General features: G+C 39.1%; 4 protein-coding genes across 4 annotated transcripts; 2 read left to right on the top strand and 2 right to left on the bottom strand.

Moving 5' to 3' along the window:
- Positions 1-3,043: 3,043 nt before the first annotated feature.
- LOC115570905 (olfactory receptor 142-like) lies at positions 3,044-3,970 on the bottom strand. The gene has a single exon (XM_030399701.1). The coding sequence runs from the start codon at positions 3,968-3,970 to the stop codon at positions 3,044-3,046; it is 927 nt and encodes a 308-aa protein (XP_030255561.1).
- A 2,026-nt stretch (positions 3,971-5,996) lies between these two features.
- LOC115566280 (olfactory receptor 10A6-like) lies at positions 5,997-6,929 on the bottom strand. The gene has a single exon (XM_030392095.1). It carries the CDS (start codon positions 6,924-6,926, stop codon positions 5,997-5,999), a length of 930 nt encoding a protein of 309 aa, XP_030247955.1. The 5' UTR covers positions 6,927-6,929.
- Positions 6,930-8,380: 1,451 nt separating this feature from the next.
- Positions 8,381-9,322, top strand: LOC115566267 (olfactory receptor 11A1-like). Its single transcript, XM_030392073.1, has one exon. It carries the CDS (start codon positions 8,399-8,401, stop codon positions 9,320-9,322), a length of 924 nt encoding a protein of 307 aa, XP_030247933.1. The 5' UTR covers positions 8,381-8,398.
- A 3,871-nt stretch (positions 9,323-13,193) lies between these two features.
- On the top strand, positions 13,194-14,292 carry LOC115566296 (olfactory receptor 11A1-like). The gene has a single exon (XM_030392119.1). It carries the CDS (start codon positions 13,197-13,199, stop codon positions 14,118-14,120), a length of 924 nt encoding a protein of 307 aa, XP_030247979.1. The 5' UTR covers positions 13,194-13,196; the 3' UTR covers positions 14,121-14,292.
- Positions 14,293-17,244: the final 2,952 nt, after the last annotated feature.

Here is a 17,244-nt window from a genome sequence, read left to right as displayed (position 1 = left end):
AGGCATTACTCCAGCTCCTTTCAAGACAGCCACAGTAAAGCCACACTGAAAGAAACCCACCCTAGACTCAACGGACATCCAAAACTACGGAACTGTATCTCTAATTTCTGAGACAGCCCTCCTAACGGTGACTGAGTCACATGGTGCTGCCAGGGCCCGTCCAACTCATCAGTCCTCATTCTCCTTGACTTATCTTCTGCGTTTGACACAGTCATTGCTGATTCTGCTCTAAACTAGTTCACATCATATCTAACAAATCGCACCTTTCAGGTCACATGGAACAGCTCCTTGTCCAAACCCTGCTCTCTTGAAACTGGTGTCTCTCAAGGCTCAGTATTAGGACTGCTTCTGTTTTCACTATACACTAGATCACTAGGCTCTGCAATCACATCACATGGATTCTCTTACCACTGCTATGCAGACGACACCCAACTTTTCCTGTCTTTTCCCCCATCCTCCTCCAACAGCCAAGATGAAACGTGCATTTCGGAATGTTTGGCAGACATCTTCACTTGGACAGCTGCGCATCACCTCAAACTCAACCTTAGTAAAACTGAACTCCTCTTCATCCCGGGGAAAGACTGCTCTCGCATGGAACTGTCAGTCACTATCGAAGATGTCATGGTATCGCCTTCATCGGTGGCGAGGAACCTCAACGACAGACTGTCCTTCAACCCCAACATCACTGCTGTGGCCCGATCCTGCAGATTTGCCCTCTACAACATCTGCAGGATCCGGCCTTTCCTCACAAAAGACGCAGCGCAACTCCTGGTCCAAGCGATGGTCATTTCCTGCCTGGACTACTGCATCTCCCTCTTGGCTGGACTCCCAGCCTCTGCAACAAAATTGTGCAGCGTATCCAGACAATCTTCCCAAATTGTCCCGTGTGACCCCCCTCCTCTGTGACCTCCACTGGCTTCCTGTTGCGGCCCGCATCCGATTCCAGATGATGGTGCTGGTCTTCAAGGCTGTCAACGGCTCATCTACGTGAACTGGTCGAATGGAACCCCTCAGCAAAGTCGTGACTATTCTCTGTTTTGGCACCTCAGTGGTGGAACGAACTCCCTAACAATGTCAGTACAGCACATTCACTTTCCATCTTCTGCAAAAGACTCAAGACTCATTTGTTCAGACTTCACCTTGACCCACGCATAGCAAATTAAATGAAAAATTACAAATCTATATTACATCACTGAGTGTATTCCCTCAGTACATCATCCACTGAACACCACACACACACAAGCTGCAAGAAGTACACTGCCTTTGGCTGAAAGCTGAGGGTTCTCTGAGCTAAGCCAAAGGTCAATAATAGATAAATTGCCTGTGTCTGGACTCAGACACCGTCCTATCTGGAGATATAACTAACAAATCTTTGAGGATTACTTAATTTTGACTAATTGAATTTTGACAAAAGTACTTCTTTTTATTGGGTGCAGCTTTTCTAGCCTTTACGGCAGTGGTTTACTGGCTCACAGACCATTTTCATGTGTTGTATCATATCACATCGTATCATATTGCATTCAGTGAAGCAGTGGCTGACGAGAGACAATAACTGGGTCTGACGAGATGTATTTCACATGGCGTGCTCTTAAAAGAGGAAAGTGAACAACAAATGCAGAATACTCACAACTTTCCCCGTTAGCCCGATCAAATCAAATTAAGAGCACAGAAAATAAAGTCAGCTTTCTCCACTATGAACTTAATTAAACTAGAATATAATTCCCAGCTCACCACTGAGCACCTACACATGTGTATGATGATGGCTGTGTGGTTTCAACAACAAGAGGAGGTATTGAGAGACTGAAAAGACCTCTGATGCGATGTAGTTTTATTCTATTTTTATTTTGAGGCAGAGGGCGTATGATTGTTGTAACTCCAGCATCATTCATTTGAAATAAAGTGTAACTTTTAGGTGATGGACACTGTGAGAGAGATTTAGGAACATTATCCCATCACACGGCTGTAGCCACAGATACCCAGGCGCTCTGTCTCTCCTCACAGGCCTGAGTGACTGCTGTTAATACAGCTGCTGCTAAAACTGGATTAGCCAACTGATCCTGCCAACTGATTTTGGTGCCACATAGGAATAATATACATACAAGCAGCCACAACAGGACTAACAATGCAATGTTCTGCTTGGAAACCTTGTATCTGGATGTTCATCAGAATGCACTTTAGCACGCACTAAAATCCCACTTACTTTTGCAGCCGAAGTTCCCCACCAGCAGGACAATCTGCAGAGTGCCACCACAAAAACTGCTCAAAAATGGCCCGAGGAAAATGTCAAAGAGCTCAAGGTGTCTGTGTTTGTGTGAGGAACGTAAACTTAAACTCTCCCCTCTTCTTTGCTTTTGAACAACTGAGCCCTTCAATGATACTGTCAACGGTTACTGATGAACCTTTTTACCTGTTGAATCTTTCAAACAAATGTTTTTTGAGCATTCCACAGCGTTACCAGTCTTTGTATGATATTGTCCTCGTACTGTTTTAATTGACTGTTTTTCACAAAGGACAAGCAAATTATCACATTCTGTCTTACACAGCAACTGTTTTTGAACAGGAGTGTACTTTATGTAACAATGTAAACTTGTTTGCATATGTTTGATCTAAGACGTCTTTAACAGCGGAAGAAAAGGGCTGAAGAGGTTGTAAATAGATAAATAAATACTGAAACTGAAATTTTTGAAACTGAACTGAAAACATTTTTAAATGCTCCAAAGCCCTGTTGAGGTAATGTCACGTTCGACATAGGCACGAAACCTTTTTATAGTATTCAGAAAATAATTAGATATGAAAACCTAACTCTACCATCAGCTTATGTCTCAGTCAGACCCAACCTGGTGCATGCTCCAATTAATAAATGTGTTGTACAGATTTATTGATAGTATTTTGGTTGATTGTGGCTCTACAAGCAAAACAGGTCAAATACTTGGATTAATTTGATTTATTTGTCAAAATAGAACAAATGCACAATCTACAATAGAATACTTCAAAGGTCAGATTGCAGCAATGCTTAGACAAATGTCTATGAAAAAACATTCCGTTAACTGACATTTGACATGAGATTTTTACTCATGACACGGATTTTGGACATTTTCAGCCCATACATTACAGGGTTAAAAAGTGGCTGGCATGTAAGAAAATATAATGATAGAAAAATTCGCAACATAGTGGGTAAACCTTTCATGTTAAACCTGCTCTGTAATAACTCAAAGCTAGCCCCAATAGAAAAGTTAAAGAGGGATGCAAGGTGAGGTGTGCAGGTACTGATGGCTTTCTGTCTCGTCTGTTTAGAGCCAGAGAAACAAACTAGAAGAATCTTAATGTATGTGTAAATAATAAAAATTAAAGCCCCAAAGATTGTGCCAAAAGATGCAAGGAGTCCATATATATTAACCACATGGGCATCTGAACACGCCAGCTTGACAACAGAATGACTATCACAGTAAACTTTAAGAATGACGTTCCCACAAAGCTGTGAATGGGAATTCAAATATATTATCACAATGCAGGCAAGCAAAGGATATAACCATGTTAAAGCAATAAGCATGGCAATCTTGTTAGATGTCATACATGTGTTATATTGCAGAGGATAACAGATAGCAAGATATCTGTCGTAAGACATGATGGCCAAGTTTAAGTATTCAACAGCTCCATAAGTGTGCACGCAATAAATCTGCAGGAAACAAAATGAAGCAGAAACAGTGTGAATATCAGAGAGAATCTGAGTCAAAAGGAACGGAAACAACCCTGAACTACCATACAGTTCATTTACAAACAGACTGCACAGGAACATGTACATAGGTTCATGTAAGCTCCTGTTCATACAGATAACCACGATGAGCAACAGATTTGCACTGACAATAAAAATATATAAACACATGACAATCATAAAATAGAAGTATTTCAAAGTTTCAGTGTCAAAGTAAGCAGCAAGAATGAAATATGAAACCTGTGTTGAATTCATCATGATCCTCCTGTAGGTTCACAACAGTTATATTGGACATACGAAGCAATAATTGTATTCACTTTTATAACTGTAAACTTGGATTTGTTGGACACAAAGTTGACCTTAACATAAAGCACATATGAACATAAGTTGATGTAATGCCGATAAACACATTGATTATCACAGACACATCTGTAAAAAACACCATCCCTAATTGAAGCATTTTCCTTTTAAAGTCACAATAATGATTTGGTTAAAATTTGTCTGTAACAAAGTGTGAATTTGCGTGTTCACCTGTCATCCTGCTGTAGTCCTACTGTGAGTCCCTCACAACTGAGCTGATACTCTGCTCTGACTTCTTTTAAACTTAAAGACAGGACAACTACAGCACCAGTTTGAAAGGTCCCACTGGTTGGTACTGTTTAGCTATTGTCCACAGAATGTCAAACATCTCATCATAACCCTAAAGGAAGTGTTGGTGCAGTCTACTGATAATAATGAAAATAAGTAAGTAAAAATATATATTATCCATGCACACAAGAACATTGACAACTCTTGATTGAGTTTGTGGAACAATCTAAATGTGATGCCATCTTCCCAAATAGCATCCAGCAGGCTCAAGTCAGAGCATCAATGAGAATATCCATTGATACAGAATGGTAAGCCTGTGAAGGCGGATGGAACTTGGAGGACCTGTTGGGTCTCACCACAAGTACCAGCTGTACACCTCTGATATGTGTCAGACCTGCCAAAATGTAACCAAGGAACGGTCCTGCCTCTAGGACAGACGGATATACAATCAGATTTTTCCTGAGTTTAACCACCAGGAAAAGCAGAAGAAACACCATCATAAGCACTGCAGATGGCAGTTCGGGTGGAGGAAGAGGAGGACAAGCATGCTAAGCTATGTGAAATTATAAAACAGCTGGACTAGTGGGGAGAGTATGGATAGGAGCTGGGAGAACATGTGCTATTTGGAGTGACATTGAATGGAAGGTTCTCTCTGGTTTGTCCATGGCGTCCGACCTACACAAAAAAACCCTCTACATATAGAAATTGACGGATAATCCCTGAAGCATCCACTATGATGGACCTGCCAAACCCCTCATCCTGCCAACTGAGCATGAACACCATGTCCTGTTGGCCCACGAGAAAAGTTAAAGCCAAAGAACATCTCCAAAGCAGAGTCCTTCACTTCAGCTCCCTGACTTTATTTCCATACACAACATTTTGTCTATTAGGATCCCAAATTATGTCATATGTTGTATCAATATGGAAATCAAGTTTACAAAGTGCAGTCTAGTTTGGATCTTTGGGTGTTTTTTTAGGGTGAGATGAGGATTCAAACCCCAGCCTACATACAAAACTTCATTACTTTATTAATTTATTTTGATTAAAATCATTGAAACAAGTCTGTCATTCTAGTTAACTTTACGCTTGTCATATGGCACTGACTTGTCAAATTTGTTGTTTTCTGTTTGGTCATCATATACAAGGAAAGATCTTCATTTCAGATCTTTATAAATTCATATCTTAAAGCAACTCATGAAAAACGGACTTGAGGGAGGAAACATATCAGCAAGTGAACTCAATGTAAGTTTGAAAAAATAAATAAATAAAATGAAATTCTAAAGTTTTGTACACTATACATGATTTATGTATCCAAAAGTAGCATCATAGTGATAAGTGCAATTTTTATGCAAATACGTGCAGAGAAAAATCATTTTAGTTGTGCAAATCTGAAGGCCTCGTAGTCTGACTTGTAAACATAGATATAGATATTTATTTGTAGTTGTGTGTTACATACATAATGTTATTCAATATAAATATGGTTATATAGTTGTCATTGTAAGTTTGATTTCCTGTCTGCTAGTAAATACCAGCTGTAACAGGAGACATTATGTTCCTGTTTCACAGAGGTAAAAATAGCTGGAAAAGCTTTTGTTATTGACAATGTTATTGTCAAATTATAAAACAGTACAGTGATGTACATTAGACAAAAGTCTAATTGAAGTTATGGAGATAAGAAAACCTCTTGGATGACATATTAATAGTCTGCTTTCAATAACAGACTTTTACAAGTAAGACGGATTTTGGACATTTTCAGGCCATACATTAGAGGATTAAAAAGTGGCTGACATGTAAGAAAATATAAAGATAAAAATATTCTCAACATATTGGGTAGAGTGTTCATATCAAACCTACTCTGTAATATTTCAAAGCTAGCCCCAAAAGAGAAGTTGAGCAGAGAAGCGAGGTGAGGTGTGCAGGTACTGACGGCTTTCTGTCTCGTCTGTTTGGAGCCGGAGAAACACACTTTAAGGATCCTCATGTACGTGTACAGAATTAAAAGCAAAGCGCCAAGGATTGTACCAAAAGTGGCAATGAGTCCATATATGTTGATTAAACTGGTGTCAGAGCAGGACAATTTAACAACAGAGTGGGTAGCACAGTAAACTTTGTTGATGATGTTTCCACATAACTGTAAAGGGGTACTCAAAGACAGCAAAACAACCATTGCAAAACAAGGATATAACCACGTTAAAGCAATAAGCATGGCAATCTTGTTAAATGTCATGCGTGTGTTATATTGTAAAGGATAACAGATAGCAAGATATCTGTCATAAGACATGACGGCTAAGTTGAAATATTCAACAGCTCCATAAGAGTGTACACAAAATATCTGCAGGAAACAAAATGAAGCAGAAACAGTGTGAATGTCAGAGAGAATCTGAGTCAGAAGGAACGGAAACAACCCTGAACTACCATACAGTTCATTTACAAACAGACTGCACAGGAACATGTACATAGGTTCATGTAAGCTCCTGTTCATACAGATAACCACGATGAGCAGAAGGTTGGCACTGACAATCAAAATATATAAAGACAAAATAATCACAAAATACATGTATTTAAATGGTCCAGTGTCAAAATAGGCACTAAGAGTGAAATATGAAATCTGTGTAGAGTTTATCATGATCCTGACTCACCAGAATTCTACCAAGCACACCAAATTAATGTTGTTGTTACAGACTTTTAGAAATGTCATCAACTTAAAATTGGACTTAAACATCGACCACACATGAACATAAGTCATTGAAGTGACACTGAATAGACTTAATATAATTGTCATAGAAACAGTTTCAGCAAATATCCCTAAATGTACCATTTCTTTTTAAAAGTTAACTAAAATCTTCAAGTTTAACTTACTAAAACATCCATGATATTGTCTGTGCTTGAGTTGTCACTTGTTGTCCTGCAGCAGTCACACTGTTAGTATCTCCTAATGGAGTGGAGAGTTTGCTGACTTTCTTTTCAACAGACCCACAGCAACAGTGTGACGTCAATATAAAAGGTCTCGCTGATTGATTCTCATGTTTCTAATGTCAGACAAAAAGAAAACTTAGTTGAACAGCTGCTAGTTTGCAAAAACGTATAAATTAAAGATGGTTAAGTAGGAATATGAATAAATAAAAAGGAATGTTTTTTTGTCATTATTAGATTATCTAGCTATCCTCCACTCTGTTCTCCTTAATCTGTAACTGCTGATATTGTTCAGCACACATGGCCAAGGAGGAGGGTACTCTGGATAGGCCAGCAGTTTGTCACAGGGTAGACAGGTGGCACTTTACATTAGCATAATCTATAGTATAAAGTCAAAGCAAAATCTTGTCATTCCCACCAGGTGACACAAACTATATGACTGACACCAAATTAGCATAATTAACAAAGGTTGGAAATATTTGACTTTCAAAGAAAAATGAAATAATAATAATTAATTTTATGTGAATGCGCTCTTGACTAAATGTTGAAAACCAGGGTCAACTTCTCACGTTGACATCCAGTTTTGTGTGACTGCTTCATAGCACAGGCACCTGGTCCAGACCCAGACGCTATCTTATTCAGACCTGGACCTGTAACTGATGGATTATTGAGAATTATTACATTTTGATGAGGCAGTTCTAATTTAACCTGCGCAGCCTTTATAAAGAGGTGGTAAACAAGAATCAGTCCATAAGCGGAAATGACAAATAATCAGTTCCTGTTTGTTGACATTTGTATAGACTTAGACATCTTTACCAAAGAAAAATAGATAACTCTTCATCATTGTATCATGAACGCTGATTGTGCTCTGTAATGATGTCAGACTGTTGTGGATGTCCACCCTGCTGACTGGTTTAAGAGAAGCAGAAGCAGACGTTCAGCTCAGTAAGGAAGGCCTCTGTGTGAGTCATACACTGTCATAATTGCTGTTCTTTACCATGTTATTCAATAGTTATGATTTTATATTATATTGATTTGACTGAACACTGTTTTTCTTTTTATGCTACAGGTTTAATTTTAAATTAATAATTTTTACTTTTCGATCCATGCATAAATGTGCAATAATTGTTGCAAATGTTTTGTGTTGTGCTACATTTTATCGTGTTGTAAACCAAAAGGAGGATCATGATAAACTCTACACAGGTTTCATATTTCACACTCAGTGCCTACACTGACACCAGGCTTTTAAGATACTTATATTTCATTATCATCATGTCCATATATTGTTCAATAATTTGTTGTAATATTTTGCTCATCATGGTTATCTGTATGAACAGGAGCTTACATGAACCTATGTACATGTTCCTGTGCAGTCTGTTTGTAAATGAACTGTATGGTAGTTCAGGGTTGTTTCCGTTCCTTCTGACTCAGATTCTCTTTGACAATCACACTGTTTCTGCTTCATTTTGTTTCCTGCAGATTTTTGTTTTGTATACATATGTCAACATACAGTTTTACACTATAGCCGTCATGTCTTACGACAGATATCTTGCTATCTGCTGTCCTCTGCAGTATAACACACATATGACATCAAACAGGGTTGTCATTCTTATTGCTCTAACATGGTTATACCCATTTCTCGCTATTTTTATTTTGATATCATTAAGTGCCTCTTTACAGCTGTGTGGGAACACCATTAACAAAGTGTACTGTGACAACTACTCTATTGTCAAACTGGCCTGCTCTGACACAACAGTAAATAATGTCTATGGAATAGTTTACACTGTTACATTAGTTGTTATTGTTCTTGCAATATTTTACACATATTTAAAGATTCTTAAAGTTTGTTTGTTTGGCTCTAAACAGACGAGACAGAAAGCTCTCAGTACCTGCACACCTCACCTCGCTTCTTTGATCAACTTTTCTTGTGGGTGTTTCTTTGAAATTGTACAAAACAGGTTTAATATGAAGCATGTACCTCATATGTTACGCATCTTTTTATCATTATACTGGCTGACATGTCAACCGCTCTTCAATCCTGTACTCTACGGACTGAATCTAACAAAAATCCGCATTACCTGTAAAAATATTGTGTTTGGTAAAATGTGACTTTTTACAATCTGCCTTGAGGATCGCTTTAACTTATAACAGTTAATTTTACTCAATATTATGTTCGTATTTTATTTCTCAAACATTATCAGGCGTTTTTTTTTCCAGAGAGTAATTGTCCTTCTGGTCCAGCTGTCTAAAGACGACACCTTTTGCATTGCAGGTCTGTCCAGAATGATCCCACCACTGTTGCTCTAGTTGAGGATTTAAGTCTTTCCTGTTAAGGGCTTTTGTAGAGTTTTTCATATCTGAATCGAGTGTTTAAGGATGGAGGCTGTCATGTGTGTCACAGTTTGTAAAGACCTTTAGAGAAAATATTGATTTGCGTGTAAGCTACAAATGAGTGAATTCTAAAACAAATCCTCAGCTTCTAAAATGATTAAAATATCTGAAAAGACTGCTGTGCCAAGAAGACACAATAGAATCCACAGTAAGGTTGTCTGTATGAGTTCACTGAATGTGAATAGTATCAGATTTACGGTTAAAGGTATGTGTATATGCTTAATTGAGCACACTTAAGCATATCACTTAAGTTATACTCAGTTAATTATCTGACATGCGTTCGTAAAAGTTTAAATTCAGCTTTACTGGTGGAAATGGAAATTATGGAGGCAAGTGAATGGCTGGGAGACTGTGTGCTGAGTGAACAGAGAAGAGTGGTAGACCATGGAGGATTTAATATCACTGGCTTCCTGTTGCGGCCCGCATCCGATTCAAGACAATGGTACTGGCCTTCAAGGCCGTCAACGAAACTGCACCCTTCTACCTCCAAACACTGGTCAGACCACACGCCCCAGCTAGAGCAATTCGCTCCACGACATCAGCTGGCCGGCTGGTATCGCCATCGCTGAGAGCAACTAAAGGTCGCTCAGCAAAGTCACAACTCTGTCTGTTTTGGCACCTCAGTGGTGGAACAAACTCCAGACCAATGTCAGGACAGCAGAGTCACTCTCCATCTTCCGCAAAAGACTCAAGACTCATTTGTTCAGACTTCACCTTTGACCCCGCATACCATGACTGCCCCCCAAAAAACACAAAACAAAAAACAAATTGTTACACTTTTATGTTCGTATCGTTAGCACATCACAGCACTTATGCACTTATGAATCTTTGAGAAATAGCAGTTATGTTCCTTGGATGAGGGCTTGACAATTGTTTCTACATTTATTTTGCTCCATCAATGGTGATGTCGTGGTTTCTCTCTTGTGACAAATGTGCTTATTGTAAGTCGCTTTGGACAAAAGCGTCTGCAAAATGCCCTCTATGTAAATGTAAATTTAATAAAAGCAACATGAGGAATTGCAGAAGTAGTGTTAATTTGTAGGGTTAGTGCTATGTTGGAAAACTGGACAATCTTGTGAGGAGTGGCTGAGGAACCAGGCTTGATGTATTGAAGGGTTGTTTAAAATGGATATTGCAAGTTGCATCTCTGACCAGAGGTGCTCTGGAACATCTGGCTGATGGGAGTAGCTTAAAGGGGGTGTGAATGGTCTTAGTGTTGGACTTACACGTTGCTGGTTAGTTCTACTGTGTGTAATGTTTTGCTTTTAATATTAAACTAAAACTATAAAATGTGACCATATTGCAACAATTTAAGCTTCACTTCATTGGCTCTCTATCCATGTCAGCTCAAGGTACTTCTGAATATTAATGCCTGTAGTACTTAACCCTTAGATCTCATCCTATGTTGTGTCCCGGAGGTAAACAGAAGTCATCAGGCTGCATGCACCCTTACTCTGTAATAACCTCCCTGTTGGCATTAATAAGTGTTTCTGGTAACAGGGCAATGTAGACTAGATCGCTACCTGGTGTTGAGTTGCATCATGAGGAAGGCGAGGGTTCTGGACAGATGTTATAAATCCAAATGAATACTGAGGGTTTATTAAGAACATCTGGCTGAGGCCTCTGTTCACAACATCTTCAGTGACCACCTTTGAAGGAATCCAAGTGGACTATGCTCGAAGCCTCCAGTGCAGGCTTGGCTTCTCAAAGTTGTGACTAGAAGGTCTATGGTCCCTCTTGTAGCAGCAACTAAGAAAAGCAATTGCTGAACAGCAGCAGTGGAAGAACTTGCAGTCATGTGCGACTTGGTTATCCCACAGAACTCTTGAAACATTATTTGTGGTCAACAAAGCAAAAACCTTGTTTGTGAGAGTACGCTGAGTTCAGAGAGGCAATGGTGGAGGACTTTTGATTGTCATGAAAGGACTGTGTGTACCTGCGGTGGATCTCAGTCATCCAGGTCAGCGTTGTATTGTAGGCAACTGTCTTTGAACGGAAGAGGTGGCCTGTGACATTACTTATCACCACCTACAATGCAGTGCTCAGTTCCCTCCGCAGGCAGCTCAACAACCATCCACACCTGGGCTCAACTAGCCTTAAAACCCACATGAAGGCCGGCTGGGTCAACGACCCACAAGTAATCCCAACGACTCTGAAACTCAGAGCTCACACGTGTCATTAAAGACTCTGTAAGGACACTCCCACACAGAGTTTAAAAGCCTGCGACTCCTCCAGTCAGTTAGAAGTGAAGAAGCCTCTTGGATGAGAGGTGAAATATCTTCAACCAACTGTAACAAGTTTAGTTGCCTACAATGCAGCACTTAGACAACATCTGCATTGTTCTTGCTTTTCAGCACCCTGGTATAAGTTTTACTAGTGAGTCCTTCTGAGTTTTTGCACGGCTGTTTACTTTGGTCAAGATATTAGAGATGTCATGGAAGTTTATCTATCCAGTGGGAGAGTGCTTAAGGATCATGGGGCACAGGTGTCATTGCTATCGAGTCATGTTGTTCTTGTATAACTGGACTGAGAGCTGTGACCACATTTCTGACAAGAAAAAGTTGTTCTCATTGGGCCATTGGCTCAATCATGCCTTCTGATTGAGATTCACATGGATATAAACTATTAGAGAATAGAGTCTTTCTGTTGGCATTTTACTTGGCTTACTTTAATGTCAGTTAGAGTCTTGAAATTAAAAAAAAACATGTTTTGCCCCAATGTGAGATATTTTTTGAGCTTTAACATTTAGAGAAATTCACAAAGCAATTTAAAAACTACAGATTACTTATGCTTCATTACAATTGAGTCCTTTCCACTCCATTACAATTACGGAAAACAAAATAAGGTGGGTTATAGTTCTAGTCTCATGCAAAACATGAAAGCCTTCAAATAAAAGATCTGCCACACAAACTACAAGTGATGTTGACAGCATGCAAAACAGTCAAATCAATACACTTATCTGAAAGACTTTCTCTGGCTACTGTACAAAAACGGACAACGTCATGATCTGCCAGTAATATAATAAGGTTGGGTTCTGAGAGACACCTCAACCAAACCTGGATGAGACAGGAAGAGTTCATAAGTGTTTGTTTAAACTGACATAACTCTTTTTTTTAAGAATTGATAACAGTAAGTAGTCTGAAACTTCTTGAAAAATTAGAAATCAATAACAAGAAGTCCTACTGAAAAGGAGGTCAGACTGTTGCTGTGGGTGGTTCCTGACTTAAAAAGGTTCAAAAGACACAGAGGCAGAGTTTCAGCTCAGTTGGGGGGAACTCACACTGTGGCTACAACAGAACAGGAGATGCATGGTAGGATTTATGCAGGGGCATTAACTGTTTTGCTTTTATTCCACCTGTAGTAGTTGTTAGTAGACTGACTAATATGTGCTATTGCAGCTGATTTAACATGAGCAAAACATATTCAACCAGCAAATCCATCAAATGGAATTATAAATATGTGGCATATCTAGAAGAAAACTCCACTAGAGTTTAAAAAATAGTAATGTAGGTTTGATCAACATTTGGCTGGAAAACATGACTTAATGTCAGTATAACTGGTGGATCTGTATTGCTGAGGAAACTTACAAATCATGATAAACACAACAACATCTGCATATTTCACCCTTGCTGCCTACTTTGACACTGCAGTTTTTAAATACTTGTATTTCCTGATTATTTTGTCTTTAAATGTTTTAATTGTCAGTGCTAACCTTTTGCTGATCGTGGTTATCTGTATGAACAGGAGCTTACATGAACCTATGTACATGTTCCTGTGCAGTCTGTTTGTAAATGAACTGTATGGTAGTTCAGGGTTGTTTCCGTTCCTTCTGACTCAGATTCTCTCTGACATTCACACTGTTTCTGCTTCATTTTGTTTCCTGCAGATTTTCTGTTTGTATACATATGCAAGTATAGAATTTAGTAATTTAGCTGTCATGTCTTACGACAGATATCTTGCTATCTGTTGTCCTCTGCAGTATAACACACGTATGACATCAAACAGGGTTGTCATTCTTATTGCTCTAACATGGTTATACCCATTTCTCTCTATTTTTATTTTGATATCATTAAGTGCCTCTTTACAGCTGTGTGGGAACACCATTAACAAAGTGTACTGTGACAACTACTCTATTGTCAAACTGGCCTGCTCTAACACAACAGTAAATAATGTCTATGGAATAGTTTACACTGTTACATTCATTGTTATTGTTCTTGCAATATTTTACACATATTTAAAGATTCTTAAAGTTTGTTTGTTTGGCTCTAAACAGACGAGACAGAAAGCTCTCAGTACCTGCACACCTCACCTCGCTTCTCTGATCAACTTTTCTTGTGGATGTTTCTTTGAAATTGTACAAAACAGGCTTAATATGAAGCATGTACCTCATATGTTACGCATCTTTTTATCATTATACTGGCTGACATGTCAACCGCTCTTCAATCCTGTACTCTACGGACTGAATATAACCAAAATCCGCATTACCTGTAAAAATATTGTGTTTGGTAAAATGTGACTTTTTACAATCTGCCTGGAGGATCGCTTTAACTTATAACAGTTAATTTTACTCAATATTATGTTTGTATTGTATTTCTCAAACATTATCAGGCGTTTTCTCCAGAGAGTAATTGTCCTTCTGGTCCAGCTGTCTAAAGACGACACCTTTTGCATTGGAGGTATGTCCAGAATGATCCCACCACTGTTGCTCTAGCTGAATATTTAAGTCTTTCCTGTTAAGGGCTTTTGTAGAGTTTTTCATATCTGAATCGAGTGTTTAAGGATGGAGGCTGTCATGTGTGTCACAGTTTTTAAGGCCTTTAGAGAAAATATTGATTTGCGTGTAAGCTACAAATGAGTGAATTCTAAAATAAATCCTCAGCTTCTAAAATTATTAAAATATCTGAAAAGACTGCTGTGCCAAGAAGACACAACAGAGTCCACAGTAAGGCTGTCTGTATGTTCAGTAAATGTTCATGGTATCAGATTTATTGAAAAATATGTAAAGCAATTATGTAAATCTCTCAAATAAATTCTGACCACTGATGCTGTGCTTGAATCTTGTTTAAAGGCCTATACGTTGGCAAAGTCTATAAACTTAAACTCAAATGAAGGACTGTTGTATTTGATGTTATTTTGCACACAGCTTGAGGTATCGTTTTGTCACTGGCTCTGCATCTGAAGCCCCTAAAGATCAGACAACAAGGAACTTATCCTAACTTGTTGGCTTGGGTAAGCTCAAAGAGAGATTAGATTAAACAACTATTTATTCCAATATTTGTTCCTAAGGTATGTGTATATGCTTAATTGAGCCCACTTCAGCCTATTGCTTAAGGTATGCTCAGTTAATTAAGGACACAAAAGAAGGACTCTGACATAGGTTTGTAAAAGTTTAAATGCAACTTTACTGGTGGAAATGGAAGTTATGGAGGCAAGTGAGTGGCTGGGAGACTGTGTGCTGAGCGAACAGTGCAGAGTGGTAGACCATGGAGGACTTAATAAAAGTAACATGAGGAATCGCAGAAGTAGTGTTAACTTGTAGGGTTAGTGCTATGTTGGAAAACTGGACAATCTTGTGAGGAGTGGCTGAGGAACCAGGCTTGATGTATTGAAGGGTTGTTTAAAATGGATATTACAAGTTGCATCTCTGACCAGAGGTGCTCTGGAACATCTGGCTGATGGGAGTAGCTTAAAGGGGGTGTGAATGGTCTTAGTGTTGGACTTGCACGTTGCTGGTTAGTTCCACTGTGTGTAATGTTTTGCTTTTAATATTAAACTAAAACTATAAAATGTGACCATATTGCAACAATTTAAGCTTCACTTCATTGGCTCTCTATCCATGTCAGCTCAAGGTACTTCTGAATATTAATGCCTGTAGTACTTAACCCTTAGATCTCATCCTATGTTGTGTCCCGGAGGTAAACAGAAGTCATCAGGCTGCATGCACCCTTACTCTGTAATAACCTCCCTGTTGGCATTAATAAGTGTTTCTGGTAACAGGGCAATGTAGACTAGATCGCTACCTGGTGTTGAGTTGCATCATGAGGAAGGTGAGGGTTCTGGACAGATGTTATAAATCCAAATGAATACTGAGGGTTTATTAAGAACATCTGGCTGAGGCCTCTGTTCACAACATCTTCAGTGACCACCTTTGAAGGAATCCAAGTGGACTATGCTCGAAGCCTCCAGTGCAGGCTTGGCTTCTCAAAGTTGTGACTAGAAGGTCTATGGTCCCTCTTGTAGCAGCAACTAAGAAAAGCAATTGCTGAACAGCAGCAGTGGAAGAACTTGCAGTCATGTGCGACTTGGTTATCCCACAGAACTCTTGAAACATTATTTGTGGTCAACAAAGCAAAAACCTTGTTTGTGAGAGTACGCTGAGTTCAGAGAGGCAATGGTGGAGGACTTTTGATTGTCATGAAAGGACTGTGTGTACCTGTGGTGGATCTCAGTCATCCAGGTCAGCGTTGTATTGTAGGCAACTGTCTTTGAACGGAAGAGGTGGCCTGTGACATTACTTATCACCACCTACAATGCAGTGCTCAGTTCCCTCCGCAGGCAGCTCAACAACCATCCACACCTGGGCTCAACTAGCCTTAAAACCCACATGAAGGCCGGCTGGGTCAACGACCCACAAGTAATCCTAACGACTCTGAAACTCAGAGCTCACACGTGTCAATAAAGACTCTGTAAGGACGCTCTCACATAGAGTTTAAAAGCCTGCGACTCCTCCAGTCAGTTAGAAGTGAAGAAGCCTCTTGGATGAGAGGTGAAATATCTTCAACCAACTGAAACACGTTTAGTTGTCTACAATGCAGCACTTATACCAGGGAGCTGAAAAGCAAGAACAATGCAGATTGTGTCTAAGTTTTACTAGTGAGTCCTTCTGAGTTGTTGCACGGCTGTTTACTTTGGTCAAGATATTGGAGAGGTTATGGGAGTTGACACAGGTGCCATTGCTATCGAGTCATGTTGTTCTTGTATAACTGGACTGAGAGCTGTGACCACATTTCTGATAAAAAAAGTTGTTCTCATTGGGCCATTGGCTCAATCATGCCTTCTGATTGAGATTCACATGGATATAAACTATTAGAGAATAGAGTCTTTCTGTTGGCATTTTACTTGGCTTATTTTAATGACAGAGTCTTGAAATAAAAAAAAAAACATGTTTTGCCCCAATGTGAGATATTTTTGAGCTTTAACATTTAGAGAAATTCACAAAGCAATTTAAAAACTACAGATTACTTATGCTTCATTAGGATTGAGTCCTTTCCACTCCATTACAATTAAGGAAAACAAAATAAGGTGGGTTATAGTTCAGTCAAGTCAACACACTGTATCTGAAAGACTTTCTCTGGCTACTGTACAAAAACGGACAACGTCATGATCTGCCAGTAATATAATAAGGTTGGGTTCTGAGAGACACCTCAACCAAACCTGGATGAGACAGGAAGAGTTCATAAGTGTTTGTTTAAACTGACATAACTCTTTTTTTTAAGAATTGATAACAGTAAGTTGTCTGAAACTTCTTGAAAAATTAGAAATCAATAACAAGAAGTCCTACTGAAAAGGAGGTCAGACTGTTGCTGTGGGTGGTTCCTGACTTAAAAAGGTTCAAAAGACAGAGGCAGAGTTTCAGCTCA

This window comes from Sparus aurata, chromosome 2 (assembly GCF_900880675.1).
Source record: "Sparus aurata chromosome 2, fSpaAur1.1, whole genome shotgun sequence".
NCBI lineage: Eukaryota > Metazoa > Chordata > Actinopteri > Spariformes > Sparidae > Sparus > Sparus aurata.
This window is presented reverse-complemented; position numbering and strand designations above follow the sequence as displayed.

What these genes read in the sequence shown, in the direction of transcription:
- LOC115566296 (XM_030392119.1), top strand. Translation starts at nt 13,197, where the DNA reads ATGATAAACACAACAACATCTGCATATTTCACCCTTGCTGCCTACTTT.
- LOC115570905 (XM_030399701.1), bottom strand. Translation starts at nt 3,970, where the DNA reads ATGATGAATTCAACACAGGTTTCATATTTCATTCTTGCTGCTTACTTT.
- LOC115566267 (XM_030392073.1), top strand. Translation starts at nt 8,399, where the DNA reads ATGATAAACTCTACACAGGTTTCATATTTCACACTCAGTGCCTACACT.
- LOC115566280 (XM_030392095.1), bottom strand. Translation starts at nt 6,926, where the DNA reads ATGATAAACTCTACACAGATTTCATATTTCACTCTTAGTGCCTATTTT.